Source organism: Megascapheus bottae, chromosome 17, assembly GCF_031878675.1.
Source record: "Megascapheus bottae isolate mThoBot1 chromosome 17, mThoBot2.hap1, whole genome shotgun sequence".
NCBI lineage: Eukaryota > Metazoa > Chordata > Mammalia > Rodentia > Geomyidae > Megascapheus > Megascapheus bottae.
Window position 1 is genome coordinate 474,059 of NC_143525.1, and position 21,456 is coordinate 495,514.

A 21,456-nucleotide genomic window follows, 5' to 3' on the forward strand; every position below is an offset into this window, starting at 1 on the left:
GTTATGAACAGATGGGTCTACTCGTTGGGCAGCATTCCAAAGCACTTGAAAGTCATGAATTGGGTTCTTAGTGATGGGAAGTATTTAGCTGTCCACATCTGAAATGCAAGTCTGAGAGGGATTACCAGGGCTTGAGACACAGTATCCTTCTCCACAGAGGCCAACTCCAGCCAGCTGGCCTTCGGTGTCATGATACATATGGCATTAGTTGCCATAAAGGGGATTTTAAACAACCACATGTCCAAACCTGTCATATCAGTTCAGTTCTTTGAGTGAATGGATATGTAGGTGCATGCTTTCAGCTTTAGGCTGGTTAAATGTAGATAAGAGTCTCACAGACTATACTTCATGGGCTGGCTTCAAACTGTAGTCCTGGAGCACTGGTGGCCCATGCCTATAATCCTAACAACTCAGGAGGCTGAGACCTGAGGATTGCTGTTCACAGCCAGCCCAAGCTGTGACTCTTATTTCCAGTCAACCACCAAAAAATCAGAAGTGGAGCCATGGCTCAGAGTGATAGATCACTAGCCTTCCTTGAACTAAAATGCTCAGGAACAACATCCAGGCCCTGAGTTTGAGCCCCATGACCAACAGAAAGAAAATTGCAGTCTTCAGATCTCAGCCCCTTTAGTAGGTAGGATTTCAGACATGAGCCATCAGGACCTGGCGAGTCTGACTTATGGTCTATAAAATAAGAATTAAATCCCCTTCTTATCTCCCTCCTACAGTGGCTGAGATAGTCAATGCTGATGCTTTCTGAGGTTCATGGTGAGGGGTGGGGGTAGAAGAGACTCTGTCATTGATCCAGGAAAGGTGTTTGTCTAGGATGAAGTCAACAGCAGATATATAAAGACAGGATCAGACTCACTGTGAGATGGTGGTCGCCAGCTGGAACTCAGCAACACAAAACAGCTTATTCTTGCAGGCCTTCTCATAGGGCAGCTGGAACCAGACAGTAGAGCAAGAGTCAGTGGGGTTGGGGAGGAGGTACCTTCATCTTTCCCAGCAGTCTTGTGTCTTGACCTTTTCCTGAGGACATCTGGCCTCTCCTGTCTCTTGTCCTTTCTGCTTGAGAAGTACAGTTAAAGGGAGTACATTCTGATGCTGGGATATTTCCACATGACCAAGACAGCTAACAGATTCACAGACCTGGCCTATATCCCTACTGCCGGCTGTAGTCTTTTCAAGGACAGGCAAGAAAGCAGGGCAGTAACAGGAGCCACCTGATCAGATATTATTAAACCCTAGTACAAAAGGAAGGGGAGGGGAGGGGAGGGGAGGGAAGAAGAGAAGAGAGGGAGGAAGGAGGAAAATGCTATCTATGAGCTCTCTCCCTTGGCCAGTCTTTTCTATAAGTTAACTATTTCCCTTACAATCTTGTTTATGCATCACAAACTAGTTCAGGAAGTCACATTTGGCTCAAAAGCTCTCTGCCAGGTTGAAAATCCCTAGTTTACATTGAAAAATTAAATTTTCTAAAGTAACTCTATTATAATGAAGGAATCAGCCAGGTCAGAAATGGAGCTGTGGCTCAAGTGGTAGAGCACCAGCCTTGAGCAAAAAAGCTAAGGGACAATGTCCAAGACCTGAGTTCAAGTCCTAGTACCAGCATACATACACACAAAACACACACACACTCCTCAGCTAGGAGTCTTTCATGGCCTGAGCTTAGAGTGGGAGCCCAGGGCTTGAAAGAAGATCTTGTACTTCCCAAAAGACAGACATAGAGCTATAACTGGGTTAAGAGGGTTTTTAGTTTTGTGGGAAAGTTTCGTTTGTAGGGCTTTTTTTTTTTCTATTTTTTTTTCTTTTTTTATTTTCTGGTGCTAAGTATCGAACTCAGGGCCCTATGCTTGTTAAGTACTCTACCACGGAGCCTCATCTCTAGTCTTATCTCTTGTGTGTGTGTGTGTGTGTGTGTGTGTGTGTGTGTGTGTGTGTGTGTGTGTGTAATACAGAGCATGTTTAAAATGAAAAATACTGAACCTGTAGGGCACAGTGGCTCAGGCCTGTAATCCTAACTACTCAGGAGCTGAGATCTGAGGATCAAGGTTCAAAGCCAGCCCGGGTACAAAAGGACCTGAGACTCTTATCTGCAATTAACCTCTAGAAAATGGGAATTGGGGCTTGTCTCAAGGGTAGGGCCATAACCTTGAGCTGAAGAGCTCAGGGACAAGGCTCAGGCCAAGTTCAAGCCTCATGACCCACCCCCCCCCCAAAAAAAGAAAGAAAATACTGGACCAGGCTAGCACTGATTGCTCGTGCCTTATAATCCTAGGTAGTCAGAGGCTGAGATCTTAAGATCTCTGTTTGAAGCCATCCTGTGCAGGAAAGTCCATAAAACTCATATGAGTAGCAAAAAACTGGAAGTGGAGATGTGGCTCAGATGGTAGAGTACCAGCCTTGAGTGAAAAAGCTAAGCAAGGGCATGAGCCCCTGAGTTCAATTTAATCTCCTGTATCAGCATACAAGCGTGCGCACGCATGTGCGTGCGCACAAACACACACACACACACACACACACACACGCACACACACAAAACACTGGACAGCCTGTGCATGATGGTCTACATCTACAAACCCAGTATTTAGTAGGGTGAGGTAGGAGGAGACTATGTTTCCAAGAACAAAAATACTAGACAGTCACCAGTATCCTATGACTCCCTGAATATATGCATCTTTTTGTTGTTGTTGTTGTTATTGTGTTTGTTTGTGTTTTCCTTTTGAAGGCTTAGTTTATCCTAACTCACTGTAATTACTTTTCTTTTAGACATGGTCTTGCCGTGAGCTCATGATCTTGCCTAGCCCTTCTATGTGGTTGTGTCTACAGCCACATGCTACAATGCCCAGCTGCAATGGCTATTTTTTAATGCTCGCATCATTACCTCTTTCTCCCTGCTCTAAACAAAGCCTGTTGAAGTACCCAGAGACCCTGGACCTAAGTCCTCATCACAAAATCACCTTAGCTGGCAACTTGACCCTTCTCTCCTGTCCCTCCCCGATTGCCTTTAGTTGTGCAAAGGTGTCTGTGCTAGCTACATCTGCCTGTTTCAGCAGCACTGATGGCACTGGGAGAGGCTGGGTGGAACCCTGGAAGGGCCAGGTGCATGGGAAGATGGGGCCTGCGGTGGCAGGTGACTGAAAGGTTTCCTCTCTGCAGCCCAGTCCAGCCCCTACAAGAGACCCCAGTGAGTAAATTCATACCCTCTGAGTGATTCTGCATCCCTATTTATACAGGGAAAGGCCCACTGAGGCCTGAAGACCCTCCTCCTTCCCACTTCTACCCTTGATTGAAGTCAAGAGAGGAGGTGTTTTGTGGGGGATGGACCCAGAATGGCAATCACCTGGAAGATGGCAGAAGGTTCCGCATAGTGGTCCAGGATGGGGTGGGGCTGGCCCCTCCGGCCCTCAGGGATCTGGAGCTGGTAGCTGACCACGATACTGATGTTGGAGAAGCAATCTTCCTCACAGAGCTGCAGGATCACCAGCCCCAGGAAGGCAGAGTCAGAATTGCATGCAGAGGAAATAAGGACAAGAAGACTTTCTCACTTGGATACAGACACTAAAAGAAATTAACAGAGGGCTGGATGCTGGTGGCTCACACCGGTAATTCTAGCTACTCAGGAGGCTCAGATCTGAGGATCTCAGTTCAAAGCCAGTCCAGGAACAAAAGTCTATGAGACTCTTATTCCAATTAACCACCACAAACTCAGAAGTGGTGCTGTGGCTCAAAGTGGTAGAGGGCTAGTCTTGAGCTGAAGAGCTCAGGGATGGAGCCTAGGCCAGAGTTTAAGCCCATGCCTGACAAAATGAAAGGAAGGAAGGAAGGACGAGCTGGGGTCAAATGGTGAAAGGCTTTCCTAGCAAGTATGAGGCCCCGAGTCCAAAATCTTAATACAACCAAAAAGCAAAGAAAAAGAAGTTAATGAAATGCATCAGTTGGAAGTCCTCAAGCATCTTCTGAAGAATATAGCCTGAAAGAAAACTGCTGTTAGCAAGCTGCCAAGAGCATTAGAAAAACTGCCCTGGCCTCGGGCCTCTGTCTCATGGCTTCTGGTTCTATCAACAAACACAAAGGCATTGGGGCCCTCTGGTGCCAAGAACTGGCCTGGACTTCATTTGGAGGACAAATGAGCTATGACAGGGAAGAGTCAGTCACATGTGAGTTTTCAAAGATTTTTCTCAAAGTAACAAAAGGTGCATGGTATCGTTAATATGTGGCTATTAGAGCCAAACAGTACAAGAGCAATGACTCAGTATTTGTGTACCCAATGCTATGGACATGGTATTGGAAATATAAACACAACTACGTAGACATAAAAATTTATGACTGTGTTTCATTACATAGATTAATATGTATCTATGACATACAAACGCTCAGCCTAGTTTTAATTATATTCTAAAATCTAAGTGCCAGTGATTGTATATAGAGATTCCCTTCTTAAATACTTGTTTGTCAAACACATCATTTAAAATATGATGTAAAAATCAATGTTAATAAGTTCTTAAATTAAAAAAAAATATTTTTCTCAGGGCCAGGAGTGTGACCTAGTATAGAGTGAATACCTAGCTTGCATAAGCCCTGGGTTTGATTCCCTGCAATCACATACATGGAAAAAGTCAGAAGTAGCACTGTGACTCAAGTGGCAGAATGCTAGCCTTGAGCAAAAAGTATCCAAGGACAGTGCCTAGGCCTTGAGTTCAAGCCCCAAGAGTGGCCAAAAAAAAAAAAAAATTCTCAAAGCAGCATAGAGGGACATACTGAACATGTTAAAACTAAAAATAAGCACAATGTCAGTGGCTCACACCTGTAATCCTAGCTACCCAGGACACTGAGGCCTGAGGATTAAGATTCAAAGCCAGCCCAGACAGAAAAGTCCTGGAGACTCTTTTATCTCCAGTTAACCAAAAAGAAAGCCAGAAGTGGCTCAAATGGTAAGAGTACTGACCTTGAGTGAAAAAAGCCAGACAACAATATGAGGCCCAGAGTTCAAATCCCAGTACTGATACACACACACACCCTGAGATCACAGCCTCCTGAGTGGCTAGGATTACAGTCGTTAGCTACCAACCCCTACCATAACCATAACACTTCCTATTTATTACCAGAAAAAAATTAAAGTAGTAATATTTCCTTTATTTAGCCGGGCGTAGTTGCTCATGCCTGTACTCCTAGCTACTCAGGGACCTGAGATCTGAGGATCAAGGTTCAAAGCCAGCTCGGGCACAAAAAGATCTGAGACTCTTATCTGCAATTAACCTCTAGAAAGCGGGAAGTGGTGCTTGGATCAAGGGTAGGGCAGTAGCCCTGAGCTGAAGAGTTCATGGACAACACCCAGGCCCAGGGGTAGAGGGGGAGAATGGTAAGCCTTGAGCTGAAGAACTCAGGGATAGTGCCCAGACAGAGTTCAAACCTCATGTCCCACCAAGAAAAGGAGGGCTGGGAGTTTGGCCTAGTGGTAGAGTGCTTGCCTAGCATGCATAAAGACCCAGGTTTGATTCCTCAGCACCACATACATAGAAAAAAGCCAGAAGTAGTGCTGTGGCTCAAGGGTAGAGCTCTAGCCTTGAGGAAAAAGTCCAAGGACAGTGCTCAGGCCATAAGTTCAAACCCCACAACTGGCACAAAAAAAAAAAAAAAAAAAAAGAATTTCTTTTGTCTAGGACCAGGTTCCATGAAGTTCAAAGGTGCAGTGTTCAATTTTAGTAGATTTTCTTTCTTCCTGCTTTTGTTTTCTTGCTTTCTATTTTTCATTTTATTTTGTTTTCATTGCATGGACAGAAGCTAGGGCCATACATATGCCAAGCACACAATCTACCATGGAGCTAAATCCATAACCCAGGTTGCCTTAATTTGAATTTCTGGTATGATTATCTACTATGTTCATGTCATTTCATGGTTTTTGATGAGTTAGGATTAGTTTAATCACCTTACTTACATGTGCTGGTGGGTCCTGCATCGTAATTATTTGTTTGTTTATTTGTGAGTCCTGGGACCTGGGCACTGTCCCTTAGCTTTTTTGCTCAAGGCTAATGATCTAGAACTTGAGCCACAGCTCTATTTCCACCTTTTTGGGTAGTTATTTGCAGACAAGAATCTCACAGAATTCCTGCCCAGGCTGGCTTTGAACTGTGATCCTCAAATCTCAGCCTCCTGAGTAGTGAGGATTATGGGTGCAGGTGCATAGAACTTTTGCCAGCATCATAGGTCACCCTGGGCTGTCATTCTTCCCCTTACCTCTCCATCTGTAGGGATGAGCCAGAGGTGCTCACACAGCCGAGATCCAGCCGTCCAGGTCCTGAGGCTGTGCTCACAGTCCTGGGCATGGGTACACTGTAGCCGCTTTCTCTGCTTATCCACATCCACATCCACAGTGAAATTGAGCAAAGCCTCTGAGGGGAGGCCTGGGGCTGAGGACCGGAGCTTTGTCAGGAGGCTGTCCTGGCAAGGCTGGCAAGGCCTGGCAAGGCCTGGCAAGGCCCAGGCAGAGAGCGCCACCGTGCTTGAGGCTCCACAAGCCCCAGCTGGGCACTAGCCCATGTGGGCCCTTCCCTGGGGTCAGTGCCAGGTCAGGCTCTGCCCTACCCCAGTGTAGCTCATTCCCAGGCTGAGGCTGTCCTCCTTGGGGCAAAAAAGATGGGGCAGGAAGTTGGGATGAATGAGCAAGGAAGGAGAAGGAGGGAGAAGCAGAGAAGGGAGAAAGAAACCACTGAGTAAAATCTGAGCACAAGAAAGGCCTTGAAGATGCCTGGGCCATCTGCCTAATCCTATATAGAACAGAAGCCAGAGCCCAGAGAGGGGAAATACAGTGTCCCACAGCAGGCTCTGTGTAGTAATAGGCCTGTCACTTTCTAGTACCAGGTTCATCATGGCCCCCACCCCAGGAGACTGCCCTGTAACCTGCAGGCTACAGGCAGTTCTCTCTGGATAACCCCTTGGGGACCATTAGCCAGATGCTGCCTAGAGGGAAGCTCTTAGATTGGCAGTGAATACCTCAACTGGGAGAACCATGTCTAGCCACTCCTTCTGGAAAATCTCCAAACACAGGAGGAAAGAGAGGCCTGGCTTCCAACAGGCTATTCAATCTCACCTTGGCCAGAGAGCCTTGATGAGGGGAGCAGAGAAAACTCAGAAGCTGGGTGCAGTAGCTCATGCCTGTAATTCTAGCTACACAGGAGGCTGAGATCTGAGGATTGCAGTTCAAAGCCAGCCCGAGCTCTAAAGACCAGGACACTCTTATCTCCAATTAACCATTAGAAAATAGAAAGTGGGGTTGTGGCTCAAAGGCAGGGCAGTACCCTTGAGCTGGAAGCGCTCAGGGACAGCACCCAGGCCCAGAGTTCAAGTCCCATGACCCACAAAAAAAGAAAATAGAACTTAGAGAAGAAGGCAGCCTCCCGGGCATACACACCCACAGAGGCAGATGGAGACAGCAGCAGCCAGTTTTCTGAATCTTTTCTCAGAAACTCCCTTCGAGCCAAGAGGCACTTCCTCTCCCTCCCCCACCACCGCCCGTCCTTCTCTGCCTGGGACACCTGACAGCAGAACTCCGAGCTACTAGAGGAAGCTCAGGCACAGGGCCCACACCAACCCCACCTTCACCCACTTCCCCTGCCCATTACCAGCCACCCCAGAATGAGCACAACATGCCAGACCCTTCCAGGATGTCCTTACCTGATGCAGTGGCCTTGGGTGCCGAAATGATTTCAAAACACAAATAGGCATTCACACTGCCACTGAAGCCAATGGGCAGTGCACCCGGGGTGAAGTTCAAGGACAACTCGAGGTGAACCACAGGTTGTGAGCTAAACAAGAAGATATCAAAAGGCCCTTGAGGAGTGACCACTGGACTCTGGGGAAGGGCTTGGCTCAGTCGTTCGTGCATTCAATAGATGGGAATTCTGAGACCTCAGGCTACAGGAAGAGACAAATCCTTGCCTATGGGAAAGTGGACAGCAAGCAATTCTATGGTGAAAGTAAAATAGGATAAAGCATTAGGGACTGGAGACTTCTTAGATGGTGTGGTCAAAGTTGACCTCCCCAGTGAGGAGACACTGAAGTTTTTGGTCTGTTAACAAGAAAGCCAGCTTTGTGATCTCAGAGGGACAAGAAAGCATTCTAAGCAGAAGCCACAGCCAGTGCAAAGCCCTTGAGGCAGTGAAAAACAAAGACTGGAAGCAAGGCTAGAGTACAGGGAATGGACAGAGGGCATGGATGGAGCCAGCTACAGAGAGCAGACTCAGCTGAGGAACCAGGACTTGGCCCTAGGTAGGAATCATGGAGGGGTTGAGACAGCAGAGTGACAGGATCACTCAGCTACTGCATGGGATGGAGCAGAGAGAGTGGTCCTGGGGAAAAACGAATCTCTTCTACTTGCAGATGTGTGTGTGTGCGCGTGCGTGTGTGTGCACATGTGCACACACTTGTACTGGTGCCTGAACTCAAGGCCTTGCATTCCTCCCTAGCCTTTTTCCTCAAGGCTGGCATTCTACCACTTGAACAACACCCCTACTTCCAGTTTTTTGCTAGGTAATTAGAAATAAGACCTTTTTGCATAGGCTGGCTTTGAACCAGGACCTTCAGATCCAAGCCTCCTTGGATACCAAGATTACAGCTGTGAGCCTCCATGCCCAGCTCTAGAAGGTATTCTAGAGACACAGCCAACAAAATGTGGACAGAGTGGTAGAGAAAGAAAAGAGAAGAAGGGATAACATTGTCCAAAAAGAAATGTATTCATCACCTGACTTATACAACTGTAACCCTTCTGTACCTCACCTTTATAATAACAAGAAGAAAATAGGGCACCAGTGGTTCATGCCTGTAATCCTAGCTACTTAGAAGACTGAGATCTGAGGATCATGGCTCAAAGCATGAAAGTCTGTGAGACTCATCTCCAGTTAATCCCCAGAAAACCAGAAGTGCGGTGGCTCAAGTGGTAGAGCGCTAGCCTTGAGCTTAAGGGCTCAGGGACAGTGCCCAGGCCCAGAGTTCAAGCCCCATGACCAACAAAAACAAAAAAAGGGAGAGAGAGGAATCAAGGCTGACTCTGACTTTTATCCTGAATGCAGTAGGTGATGATGCTATGACAGAGACAGGAAGCCTGAGGGAGGGATGAGAATAGAAGCTCCATGGTAGTGGGTGCATATCCCAGCCTGCTGTACCTAGCCCCCAAGCAAGTGTGAGCAGACAGCCAGGTCCTTCGGGAGCTTGCTGGCCAGGACAAGGCCAGGAGGTGCCTCCCACGTTCTTACAACGCTGGGGCCAGAACATAATGGTTCCCACACAGCAGAGACAAAAGACTTTGAGCCCTGCACAGTCAGTTTGGTCCCAAAGCAGGCACCCTCCCTTAGGACCTGATGTCTGCTGGTGGCCGAATCAAAGACAGACCAGGGGTGAGGCTGGGGCTAGAAGGCAGGGCAGATCGATTGCCCATCCTACCAGAGCACAGCTGCCCGGCCCAGCGTGCCCACGGTGATGTCTGCCAGCCCATCGCCACTGAAATCCAAACCGCCAGCCAAGGACATGCCAAAATAGTGGAGTTTGGGGGCCACAGTGGAGGCTCTGATCCTCTGTGAAAGGAAGAAAGAAAGAAAGATGGAAGCAAGGTAAGGAAAGAGAGAAGAGAAAGAAAAAGTCTCTCCAGGTTCTCTGGAAGTCAGCGTCATCCCCCACCTTCATGCCTCAGGGAGCCCTTTCAACTTAGAAGCAGCAGTGGCCCAGGCCATTTGAATGGAGCCAAGGGAGAGAGAGAGAGAGAGGAATAAGGAAACAGAGGGCTCTCTACAGGGATGAGGGGGGCACAGGGCACCAGGGACCAGTGTAGGGGGCAGACTGAGACTTGCTGTAGGCTGGAGGAGTGCTGCCATGGAAGGCTCAGGGTGAAAGCAGCCTGGTGCAAGGCCAAGGGTGGGAATGCCAGGGAAGGATGCAAGGCCTGAATTGGGTCCATGATGATGGAGGGGCTGGGTTTGGGTTCAAACTTCATAATTAACAGCAGCACAAAAATATTTGCTTGGTGAATGCTGGTTGCTAATGCCAGAAATCCTGGGTACTCAGGAGGCTGAGATCTAAGGATCAAGGTTCAAAGCCAGCCTGGGCACAAAAGGACCTAAGACTCTTATCTCCAATTAACCTCTAGAAAACAGGAAATGGGGCTTGGCCAAGAGTAGGGCAGTAACCTTGAGCTGAAGAGCTCAGGGACAGTGCCCAGGCTGAGTTTAAGCCCCATAATCCACCAAAAAAAAGCAATTGGAAAAGAAGATGGGCCCAGAAAACATGCAGCCAGGCTGGCAGCAGGCCCAGGGTCTGCTAAAGCATAATGGGGTTGGGATGGGACCAGAGACCAGGCAGAGAGGGAAGCCTGGGGCAGGTTAAGAATAACAATGACAACAAAATGTAGATCAGGAAAGTGAGCAATGACCCAACAACCTCTCCCTCTCTTAAGGTTCTGGGGGAGGCCTGGCATGGACTCCCCTGGCCTGGCTGCCTTCTTGCCTTTATGACATTCCCAGTCATTCGAGGCCAACCTAGCACTTAGCCCTGGGGCTGACTCGGCTCATAAGCCTGTTTAGGGATAATGTGCTTCTGAGGGAAGGCAGGAGAGGGTCCCCGAGTCACCTGTGAGGGGCTGGCAGAGAAGCCATCCCAGCGTCCATTGTAGATGTACACACTGCCAAAGCTGGCCCCGTCATCCTCGGCGAAGCCCTCCAGGGGGGCTCCGATGGCCACGTCAGTAAGCCCGTCCTGATTGATGTCCCCCACAGAGGCCATGGCGAAGCCAAAGCGGGCACCACTGGATTCCACATGTCCACTCAGAGTGTGTGCCAATGAGAAAGAACCATCCTGCCAAGCACAAACAAGGCAGCCTTCAGGAAGAAATTCATTATGTCACCCCCCACCCCCCCAGTCTCCAGGGACTGCTCTCTCTGGCTCTTCAGCCGAAGTGCAGGGCTCAGATGGGTAAAGGACTTTCAAGGTTCCCCCACTGCGCCATGGTAAAGCTGGGATCCTCTCGTGCTGACATCAAGACCCCCAGTTTCACCCCCTCAACTCCTACATCAAGAAGGGCTACCTCAGCCATTGGGAAGCCTGGACTCCAGGCTTCCACACACTGGCTAAGCAAACTTGAAGAAAGTCTCAACAGCACTTCGACTCACTGAACTTGCTCATCTGTAAAATGGGAGTAATGGCTACCTTCCAGTTACCAGGAAAACTGAGACACACTATGGGCAGGGAGGGCATGCTGCATCAGTCTATGGAAGACAGGGTACCAGTGACTGCTCTCGAGTGAAAAACCGGAAGTGGGATGCCATCTCCCCAGAGAAGCTCCCTCACTACCCACTGCTGCCAGGCAGCCAGGGCTCACCCAGCCCCACCACCTAGGAAAGAACCACAACCTTGCTCACTCCGGCAGCAGAAGACACTCCCACCTGCTTATGTAGTTGATACACGTAGACTCTGCCCTCCTCTTTACGAACATGGAAGAACGGAGCAGCCACCAGCAAGAAGTCCGTGGTCCCATCCATGTCCACGTCCACAGGGCACAGCTCAGAGCCGAAGTAGGATCCCATCTATACCCCAGAAGAAACTCAGTGCTGAGTGCTGGGGTGTCCTCTCAGGCAACCCTCGGCAATGCTAGGTTCCTGCTTATGCAGTTCTTGGACCAACAAGTAGGATTGTTCCAGATCATTCTGTGTGTGCATACATATGCCAGTTGGGGTTTGAACCTAGGCACTATTTATTAACTTTTCTGTTCAAGGCTGGTGTTCTACCACTTGAACCATAGCACCATGTCTGATTTTTTCCTGGTTAATTGGAGATAAGACTTCCACAGCCTTATCTTCCACAGGCTTTCTTGCTCAGGCTGGCTTTGACAGGCTTGCTCAGATTTCATCCTCCTTACCAGCCTCCCAAGTAGCTAGGATTGCAAACATGAGCCACCTGGGCGGAGTCCCTAATCATTTTGCTCACTATAGACACTGTGACCTCCAGGCAGACATAGAGAACCACACACACTACCCAGGAGCCTAAGTTCTGTGCAGGTTGGCTTCATCTCTTTCCCTAGGGTCCCCAGAGCCCCTACTGGCAGCAGGTACCTGCTCTCCCTCCAGCTTTGGTGCAAAGGTGGCTTCTCTGCCCTTCTTCTGGAGTTCAAACACTGCCCCACGTTGCTTGTACCGTGGAGCCCCAGAAATGTAGGAAACTCCACAGGCTTTGTGGAGCACTGCCACTGAGTAACCTGGCGGAGGAAGACAGCACGCACTGTGGTTAGCTATACCACTCCACTCAAAATGAACTTGTTCACACAAATTCACCACCTGCCACTTTTTCCCCCTTGTTTAAGGGATGGAAATCAGGTGTATTTATTATTAACAACAACAACAAAACCCCTTAGGATTCTTAAGAATGTTTTGCATCGGGAGAAAACAGTATGTGAAGATTAAGAGGGTGAGGGATGTGGATCACCCAGCCTCCATTATTGTGGTTCCCCAGGCAGCAGCCAAGGCCACCCCTGTCCCCGCAAACTCCAGGTCCCCAGCGAGGGTCCCCCTGCTCCCACCAGGAGTCCGAATGTATGAACTTATTGGCCCAGGGGTCTCCAGACTCCGCCCTCAACTCTCTCCCACCCCAGGCCCCGCCCTCGCCTCTCCAGGCCCCTCCCTCGCCTCTCCAGGCCCCGCCCTCGCCTCTCCAGGCCCCTCCCTGGCCTCTCCAGGCCCCGCCCTCGCCTCGCCAGGCCCCGCCCTCGCCTCTCCAGGCCCCTCCCTCGCCTCTCCAGGCCCCGCCCTCGCCTCTCCAGGCCCCGCCCTCGCCTCTCCAGGCCCTTCCCTCGCCTCTCCAGGTCCCGCCCTCGCCTCTCCAGGCCCCTCCCTCGCCTCTCCAGGCCCCGCCCTCGCCTCTCCAGGCCCCGCCCTCGCCTCTCCAGGTCCCGCCCTCGCCTCTCCAGGCCCCTCCCTCGCCTCTCCAGGCCCCGCCCTGGCCTCTCCAGGCCCCGCCCTCGCCTCTCCAGGCCCCGCCCTGGCCTCTCCAGGCCCCGCCCTCGCCTCTCCAGGCCCCGCCCTCGCCTCCCTCCCGCCCTCGCTCCCCGGCCTCCCGGCTGCCCTCACCCAGGTATCCGTGCTCAGCCGGCCCGGCGGCCGCGGCCTCCGCGCTGTGGTTCAGGAAGCGGCCCCGGCCCTGCGCGGGGTTGTACAGCACGGCGCCCCCGGCCCAGGTGAAGGCGCCCACGGCGCCGAGCAGCAGCCGCCCCTGCGGAGGCGGGAGAGGCGGTGAGGGCCGTGCGGGCGCGCAGCCCCCGAGGCCTGGAGGCCGGGCGCGCGCGGGCAGAGCAGCCGCGGACCGCGCGGGCCCGGTGATCGGGCTGGGGTTTTGTTTTGTAAGTCGTGCGGCCTGAACTCGGCCCGCGCGCCGTCCCCGAGCTCTTCTGCTCAAGGCCACTTGAGCCACGGCGCCCCTTCCGGCTCTTCGGGTGCCCGCTGGGGATCTGAGTCTCACGGACCTTCAGCTGGGCTGGCTCCCATCTCAGCCCCCTGAGTGGCTGGGACGACAGGATCGCGTTCCCACCGCGTGGTTTCTCCCTCTCCACGGGAGAAACAGGCGATGTGAGCGCACAAAGCAGGACGCATCAGGACCGTTCTCCTGCCCCTTAGTGACCCAAGTTAGAGAACAGACTTGTTTCCCTTTCCCTTTGAAATGACTCCCTCGGAGGCCCTCGCAGGCCCAGGACCCCTGCCGGTGCTGGGGGGACCACACACCTCATCCAGGATCTGGGCGCTGAAGCCAGTCTGTGCCAGCTGGTAATGAAGGGGGTCTCCAACGGTGCCTGGAAACGAAAGAGTCCGGTGAGCTCTCCACCATGCCGGAGAATGCCGTCCAGTTGGGCCGATGGCCCAGGAGGAATCGGTGTTTGGAATCAGGGGAGACCGTCTGGTTGAGAGCAGAGACTTGGGGTTTGTCTTAGCAACGATTGACTGGAAAGCCTGAGGGCAGTTTGGTCCTTCTTTCTGGGCCCCAGTTTTGCTTATTTATGGCCTGAGGAAGTGGGCCTCAGGTGTCCTTTTTCTGGAGTACCAGTGCACTTCAGCAGAACTTCCAGGAGATTCTGGGAGGGAGGAAGGCTGGGAATGTGATTGCTTTTTTTTTTTTAACCAGTGAGCAGCTGAGGCTCAGACAGACAGATGGTGGGGATGGGACAGATACCCTCACCTTCTATGTGAATGATGCTCTGCTGTAGCTTGCTTAGTAGCCCATCCAAGGCTGCGTAGTTGGTCACCTTGAAAGCATGGGTCTCACTGGGGTGCGAGGCTATCAGCTTTAGTTCCGCGTCGGTCTTAACATTCTGAAATGCATTTCCTACCTGCACAGAGGCCTTGGGTTCAGTAAGGCTCTATCACCTGCCCTTCTTTCTTCCCTGATCCTGTCCTCTGTCCCCTACATGAATGCACAAATGAGACATTCTCTCTCTCTCTCTCTCTCTCTCTCTCTCTCTCTGTCTCTCTCTCTCTCTCTCTCTCTCTCTCTCTCTCTCTCTCTCTCTCTCTCTCTCTCTCTCTCCAATACACTCAGCTTTTTCCAAATGACATGCATTTTTCTGACACACTATGCCCTCTATCTTCAGAGCCCTCCTGACTTTTCCTATCAGAGCCACTTCTGTCATCTATCAGGACATGGATCAACCCTGCTTCCCTCCAGAAACCTTCCCGTGAGCTCTCCCTACTACACTCAACCAGGAAGCTTTTGCTCACCATCAAAATAAGGTCTATGTTGATGAAGTCATGGACAGGATGAGAAGAGAGGGGGGAAAAAAAGAAAGGAAAGCTCATGCCTGCACTGCTACCTATTCAGGTGACTGAGGTCTGAATATCATTGCTCAAAGCCAGCTTGAGCATGAGACTCTGATCACCAATAAACTACTCAGAAAAGGCCAGAAGTGGTGCTGTGACTCAAGTGGTAGAGCAGCTAGACTTGAAAGCAAAAGCTAAGGAATAGCAGTGTCCAGACCCTGATTTCAACCCAATATAAGTACAAAAAGAAGAGACAGATGAGAGAGACAGAGAAAGAATGAGTGTTAAGTTTGGGTACAGTGCTTCCCGAAGTTCCTTTTGGCACCCAGGCTGCACTGGGTGAGAGGTTCCTCCTGGTTCTGGTTCTTACCCCAATGGCAAAGCGCTCAACACCCTGCATCTTGGGAGAGTTGATGACAGTTGTGAGGTTGAGGGGGTCTTGGAATATGTCACCATCAGTGAGCACCACCATGACCTTGGATGCCTTTTTCTTGGAGCCACGGCTTGGTGTGAAGATGTGATCTCTAACAATAGAAGGGAGAATGAAGAGAGCTTTCCAGGGGTGTGGCTAAGGTCTCGGGGGGGTGGGGCGTGGATTTTATTCACTGTTCCCTTTTAGAACTGGAGAGTAACAGGTCTTTCAAATGGGGAACAAAAAGCCCAGAGAAGGATGGTGACACTCCTTAGGTTATGTCACAGCAAGGTATGTGCTGCTCCCCTGCTCCAGACAAATAGCGCCTATGCAGGAATCATACTGGCAATACTGCAGCAGGCAATACTTAACACAGCACTTGCGATTGTCAGGTACTGTTGTATTATATGTATTTTATTTATTTATTTATTTATTTATTTATTTTTGCCAGTCCTGGGGCTTGAGTTCAGGGCCTGGGCACCATCCCTGAGCTTCTTTTGCTCAAAGCTGGCACTCTATCCCTTGAGCCACAGCACCACTTCTGGCTTTCTCTATGTATATGGTACTGAAGAATCAAACCCAGGGCTTTATGCATGCTAGGCAAGTGCTCCACCACTAAGCCACATTCCCAGGCCCATATGTATTTTAAACCACTTAATTCTCACAAAATCCCACAAAGTCAGTTAGCTACTACCCATTAGAAGTGAGGAAATTGAAACACAGAGAGATCGGGTAACTGGTGCAAGGCCACCCAAGTACAAGCTAGAAGTTGGAGCCCAGCAGGGCTGCATTATGTTTCTCAGGAGGAAACCCTGGAAGAATGTCTGGAGGGCCGTCCTGTCCTGTCCATGCAGGCATGCTCAGCCAGGGAAGAGCGGAACCCCTGCACCCTCTGTGCAGCCACCATCTCCAGGAGCGATACCCCTGCTGCCAAGTCTTAGGCAGGGCTGCACACAGCCTCCCATCCCACTCACAGTACGTGCTGCATGGCTGAGGCTGTCTTGGTGACCTCCTTCACTTGCGTGATGTTCTGGACTCTGGCAAGGGAGGCTGCCACATCCCAGCTGTCTCGAAGGTCAAATTCAGTCTGGATCACTCCCCCATACTGCACCAAGGCAAAGCTGCACTGTAAGGAACAGGGCCCGTGGGGAAGGATGTGTCACCAAGGCCACCCTTGCCTCAGAGGAGTTTCCTGGACACCCCTCTCCTACACCTGAGCCTAAGCAGAAGAGGAACTTGGTAACCAAAAACAGGTAGAGGAATAAATCATCACGTCCCCCCCCCCCAAGAATCCATGTCCCCGTGAAAACCCTTTCCTTGGCAGCTATAATGTTGGCCGGGTGGCTTGCTTTCAGCTAATGGAATAGGAGGGTTGCTGCCATGAAAAGGTCAAGCTGGCCTGACGGAGATCCATGCTTTCAACATGCGAGTGAGGTCGTCTCCAGCTGTGCAGCTCCAGGCAAGTCAGGTACCTGCCTGCAGTTGTGGGGTAACTCCACTCAGGGACAACTGAAAAGCCACCCAGCTGAACCCAGCCCAAGTATCTGATCTTTCAACAAGGCTGTGAGAAAATGCGAAAGTGCTTTTTTTTCGTTTTGTTGATCATGGGGCTTGAACTCAGGGTCTAGACGCCATCCCTGATTTCTTTGGCACAAGGTTAGCACTCAACCACTTTGAGCCAAATCACCACTTCCAGGTTTCCGGTGGTTCACTGGAGATAAGAATCTCACGGACTTTCCTACCCAGGCTGGCTTTGAACCGAGATCCTCAAATTTTAGCCTCCTGAGTAGCTAGGATTACTAGCCAGGTGTGAGCCACCAGCGTCCTGATAAGGTGGTGACGTGAGCCCAGGCCACACAGAAACTAACCTCCAAACACTTCTCAGAAAAGTCCCTCATCATGTTGGAGATGAAGTCTTTGGCTCTCTGGAAATCTGGGGGTTCGATGCTTCCGGAACCATCTAGAACTATGGCAATCTCAGTACCTAGCCAAGACAAGGGAGCAGGTCAGAGAGGCACGGACAGTGGGTACAAGTGAGGAGGGCACACATCTCCACTCAAACCCCAACTGCTGAGTTGAGGGATAAATTTGAAGCAACTGTCTGAATGAAACTTGTCTTAGAGGCAAAGAGAGCCAGAACTTTCTCAGGCTCTGACTTGCAGGAGTGATGAAGAAATCTAGCCTCTTCTTCCATTTTCCAGACCTGGAAACATCTTGTCCCTGAAGGCTGGCCAGCCCAGACAGCTGATCTGGGAGCCTCAGATGTACATTTACTCACCAGCTTCCTCCTCCTCCTCCTCCTCCTCCTCCTCCTCCTCCTCCTCCTCTTCCTCTTGTTCTTCCTCCTCCAGGGCCCGACGCCTCCTAGCTCCATTCCCATCCTGCCCTGGGCTGCCTCCTTTGTTCCAGTAGCAGTAGCCAGTATCCACATGTGCATCTGGATCCAGGAGATTTTCTTCAAGAAAATCACATGAAGATTCAGTCAGAAGACTTCGTATTCCCTGAGGCAAGCTAGCACTTAGCTTTGCCCAGACAATGCCTTCCATGAGGGACCTCAAACTTGCTTGATCCCACTTGGGGTCTCAGTGGATCAACACCTCTCCTGAGAGAGGGGCTCTCTGTAGAACTGTCCAAAGCCAGTGAGTGACCAGTCCTCACCAAGATCAGAGAAGTAGATCTGAGCCCAGGGATGCAGGTCGGGGGTCAGCAGGCTACAGTTGCCTGTGAGTTCTGAGTTGAGGCTGTGGGGCCTCCGGGCCGACACCTGAATGCATATCTGGACAAAAGAAAAGAAAGGAAGCAGAAGAAAAACTGTGCCACTGTGCCAGTAATCATAGCATTCAGGAGACAGAGGCAAGAAGACAGCAAGTTTAAGGAAAGAGTCTGTCTCCGAACAAACACACACACACACACACACACACACACACACACACACAAGTGCGCGCGTGCGCACGTGTGGTCAGCCCTGGTGTTAGCACAGACGGGACTAGGCCAGACACAAGGAAGACAACACATCAGTCAGAACTGGCATGAATACCAGAATCACCCACAGGAGTCAGTGCCAGCCTCCCCTTGACTGTGTATCTGCCCATCCGTTCCTACTCACCAAGACACCGTGCTGGTTCCGGACAACAGTGACTCCCTGGTGCCTCCCCTTTAGGATGGGGACATGTTCTGAAACAGATCAATCAAATAAGGAAGGAGAAAGACCAGGAGGCCACTCTGGAGCCTGGGTCAAAGGGCACAGGAATGCTGTGGCCAGGGGCTCCAGAGCAGCTTTTAAAAGCTGGAGCTGAGACTTCAGAGATAGACCTGGAAATGTCCAGGGTGTAGTGCCTATCCCTGCCTATTTTACCATCTCAACAAATGCCCCTTGACACCTTCTCTATGCCCAGCCTTGCAACTCATGAGGATTGAGTCTCCATGGGGGACTTCTCAGTTTGGGTGCTTCTGACTGGAGAAGCACTGCTAGTAAATGTGCAGCACACAAAGCATGCAAGGCACTGTGGGAGGGCCTGTGTGGCTCCATGGTCCTTCCAGCCTCAGAGACCTTCCCGAGGAATCTTTCTGCCTCACAACCCCAAAGCCAGAGCAGAAGCACTCCCTCCTGCCCCCCCCCCCCAGTTCCCTCTGATTCATGGATTCTTCTGCCCTTCCTGTTAAGGAGTGTGTGTGTGTCCTAGAGCTTGAACTCAGGGCCTAGGCACTGTCCCTGAGCGTTTTGCTCAAATCTAACACTCTACCACTTGAGCAACAGCTCCACTTATAGTTTTTCTGGTGGTTAATTAGAGATAAGAGTTTCATAGATTTTCCTTCTCTGGCTGGCTTTGAACCACAGTCCTCAGATCTCAGCCTCCTGAGTAGCTAGATTACCAGCATGAGCCACCAATTCCCAGCTCCAGCTTTCTTGTGGACAGTATACTTGTCCCAAGAGACTGAGTTTACACAACTCAGTGTTTCTCACAGAACCAAGGATGCAGTTATCAATACAAAGGTGACTCCAGGCAGATCTGTTCTTCCCCCATTCATTTGAATGGCACTTATGTGTGACTAAAATATAGCAGGCCTTTGGTCATACCAGCAACCAAAAGACAACTCTACCAGGCACTGGTGGGTCATGCCTAGCTACTCTGGAGTCTGAGATCTAAGGCCAAACCTGGGCAGAAAAGTCCATGAGACTCTTATCTGCAGTTAATCATCAAAGCCAGAAGTGGAGCTGTGGCTCAAGTAATAGAGCACAAAAAGCTCAGGAGCAGTGCCTAGGTCCTGAGTTCAAGCCCCAAACTGGCACGCCTCTCCACCAATACCCTACCCCCCCACACACACACAGAATGAAACAGTCAGTTACTAGTGGCTCCTACCTATAATTCTAGCTACTCAGGAGCTAGGGTCTGAGGATCACAGTTTGAAGCCATCTGGAGCAGGAAAGTCCACAAGACTTATTGCCAATTAACCAGCAAAAAGTCATAAGTGGAGGTGTGGCTCAAATGGCAGCATGTCAGCCTCAAGTGTATAGCCCTGTTGCTAGGACTGCAGCGGGACAGGTGGGCTTGGAGTGGTGGTGGGTGAGCTGGGCCTGGGAATTGAGCTAAAGGACCAGGTAGAAGGGCAGGATTAAGTGACGCTGGGGCTGGGATGAGTAGGCTTCCTATAAAGGGGTCTTGGGGTGCATGCCCTGGGAACAGAGCTGACCTACCTACTGGCTGGCAAACGATTTCATCCTGAGTGAGGGAACATCGATGCAGAGGTGCTGAGATCCTGTTGGTTCTAGGGCTGGTGAGCAGGAGCCTGAGTGGAAGGGAGACAGCAAAGCTAGGCTGGCTGAAGACTTCCTTCTCCTCCCTGCCTGCTCAAGCACAGGCTCGCTCCAGGCCCACAGGCCACCAGCCATGACAAAAGCCCAGAAAGGAAGCGAAACAAGCTGCTCTCCAAATGATGCAAGACTGCAAACTCTGCATTGTGGGGAGGGTCTTTCTCAATCTCTGTTTCCACAGAAAATGATGAGATGCAGCCCCTCTTTGCCTGCTGTCCATCTTGACAAAGTGGGGGTAGGGAGCCAGGAAGTCACCAGCAGCAGAGTTCGCTCGCTTGAGGCCAGTACTGGCCTCCGTGACCACTCAGAAGCCTGGCCCACCTGGTCTCAGTGACAGTATTTCCTTACACAAGCACCCTGGCACTCCTCTCCTATGGGACAACCAAAACCAGAGGCACAGGCATCCCAGACCTGTCTGCTGCCCTCGTGGACAGACTGGGAGAGGTTCCAGTGTTAATCTAAATGGTCTCAGAGCCCCGGGCCAGCCTGCCACAGGACCAGTGTGCCCTGCTGGGATTGAAGGGAGACAGGTGAGGAGTGGGATCTGAGGCTCCGCCTGTGGCAGTAAACCTGGTTTAGGGTCTTCATGCTGTGAGAGGCAGGAAGAAATGGAAGACTTTAAAAGGAGAAGCCATAATCAGTCTGTGCTTCTGAAAAAGGTCATGATGTGGCTTTGGTGGGTGAGAACACAGAGTGAGGAAGAGAAATGAGGTATCACCTGCATTTCCCCAACTCCCATCACATTATTTTTTGATTGTTGTTGCTACTGCCCTACCCCTGGAGCCACAGAACCACTTCCGGCTTTTCTGTGTCTGTGGTACGGAGGAATTGAACCCAGGGCTTCCTACATGCTAGGCAAGCGCTCTACCACTAGGTCACACTCCCAGCCCCCATTAAGCTCATTTCTGCCCTTTGACATATCTCTTGTCAAGGTTACCTGTGTCCCACAGTTGTCAAAGCCAGTGGGCCCCCCTTTTTGCACTTAATCTGCAATCTCTCAGCAACCTGGAACAGGTGTGGGCATCTTCTCCACATTTTCCTGCTGGTTTCCCTCACCTATTTCTCTTCCTCAAACTCTGTCTACTGTCTGACTGCCGAATGTCATCTGGGCTGTGGAGTTTGGTCCTTTCTTTCTAGCCAGCATGCTCTCTCGAGTGGTCCCTTCCTATGCCAGGACTTCAATCCACTTTGCTTTTGTATCACGATGTGAGTCCTGACTGCAACCTCAAGTGGAGACCAGTAAGACAGAGTCCAGTGCTAACCCAGATGTTCTCACCATCTATGTCCTGGAGACACTGAACTGCCTAGCATTGTACTAGAGCCATCCGTGACTCTAATAACTAGCAAAATAGTGTCCTGCTCCATGTCCTCCCCTTGTGAATTTTTTTTTTTTGGTCAGTTGTGGGGCTTGAACTCTGAGTCTGGGCGCTGTCCCTGAGCTCTTCAGC

At 50.8% G+C, this 21,456-nt stretch overlaps 1 protein-coding gene across 1 annotated transcript in view; it reads right to left on the bottom strand.

The window, feature by feature from the left end:
• The window catches only part of Itgae (integrin subunit alpha E), a 56,284-nt gene that overhangs the window by 20,327 nt on the left and 14,501 nt on the right, over positions 1-21,456 (bottom strand). The window contains exons 3-20 of the mRNA XM_090351463.1: positions 19,892-19,983; positions 18,302-18,369; positions 17,854-17,971; positions 17,474-17,650; positions 17,064-17,179; positions 16,170-16,321; positions 15,154-15,307; positions 14,206-14,356; positions 13,755-13,822; positions 13,107-13,248; positions 12,096-12,238; positions 11,430-11,570; positions 10,618-10,842; positions 9,439-9,569; positions 7,675-7,805; positions 6,238-6,410; positions 3,344-3,472; positions 869-942 (exon numbers count right to left, since the gene is read on the bottom strand). Coding sequence (XP_090207589.1) covers positions 869-942; positions 3,344-3,472; positions 6,238-6,410; positions 7,675-7,805; positions 9,439-9,569; positions 10,618-10,842; positions 11,430-11,570; positions 12,096-12,238; positions 13,107-13,248; positions 13,755-13,822; positions 14,206-14,356; positions 15,154-15,307; positions 16,170-16,321; positions 17,064-17,179; positions 17,474-17,650; positions 17,854-17,971; positions 18,302-18,369; positions 19,892-19,983 — 2,385 coding nt within the window. The remainder of the gene's footprint in view (positions 1-868; positions 943-3,343; positions 3,473-6,237; positions 6,411-7,674; positions 7,806-9,438; positions 9,570-10,617; positions 10,843-11,429; positions 11,571-12,095; positions 12,239-13,106; positions 13,249-13,754; positions 13,823-14,205; positions 14,357-15,153; positions 15,308-16,169; positions 16,322-17,063; positions 17,180-17,473; positions 17,651-17,853; positions 17,972-18,301; positions 18,370-19,891; positions 19,984-21,456) is intronic.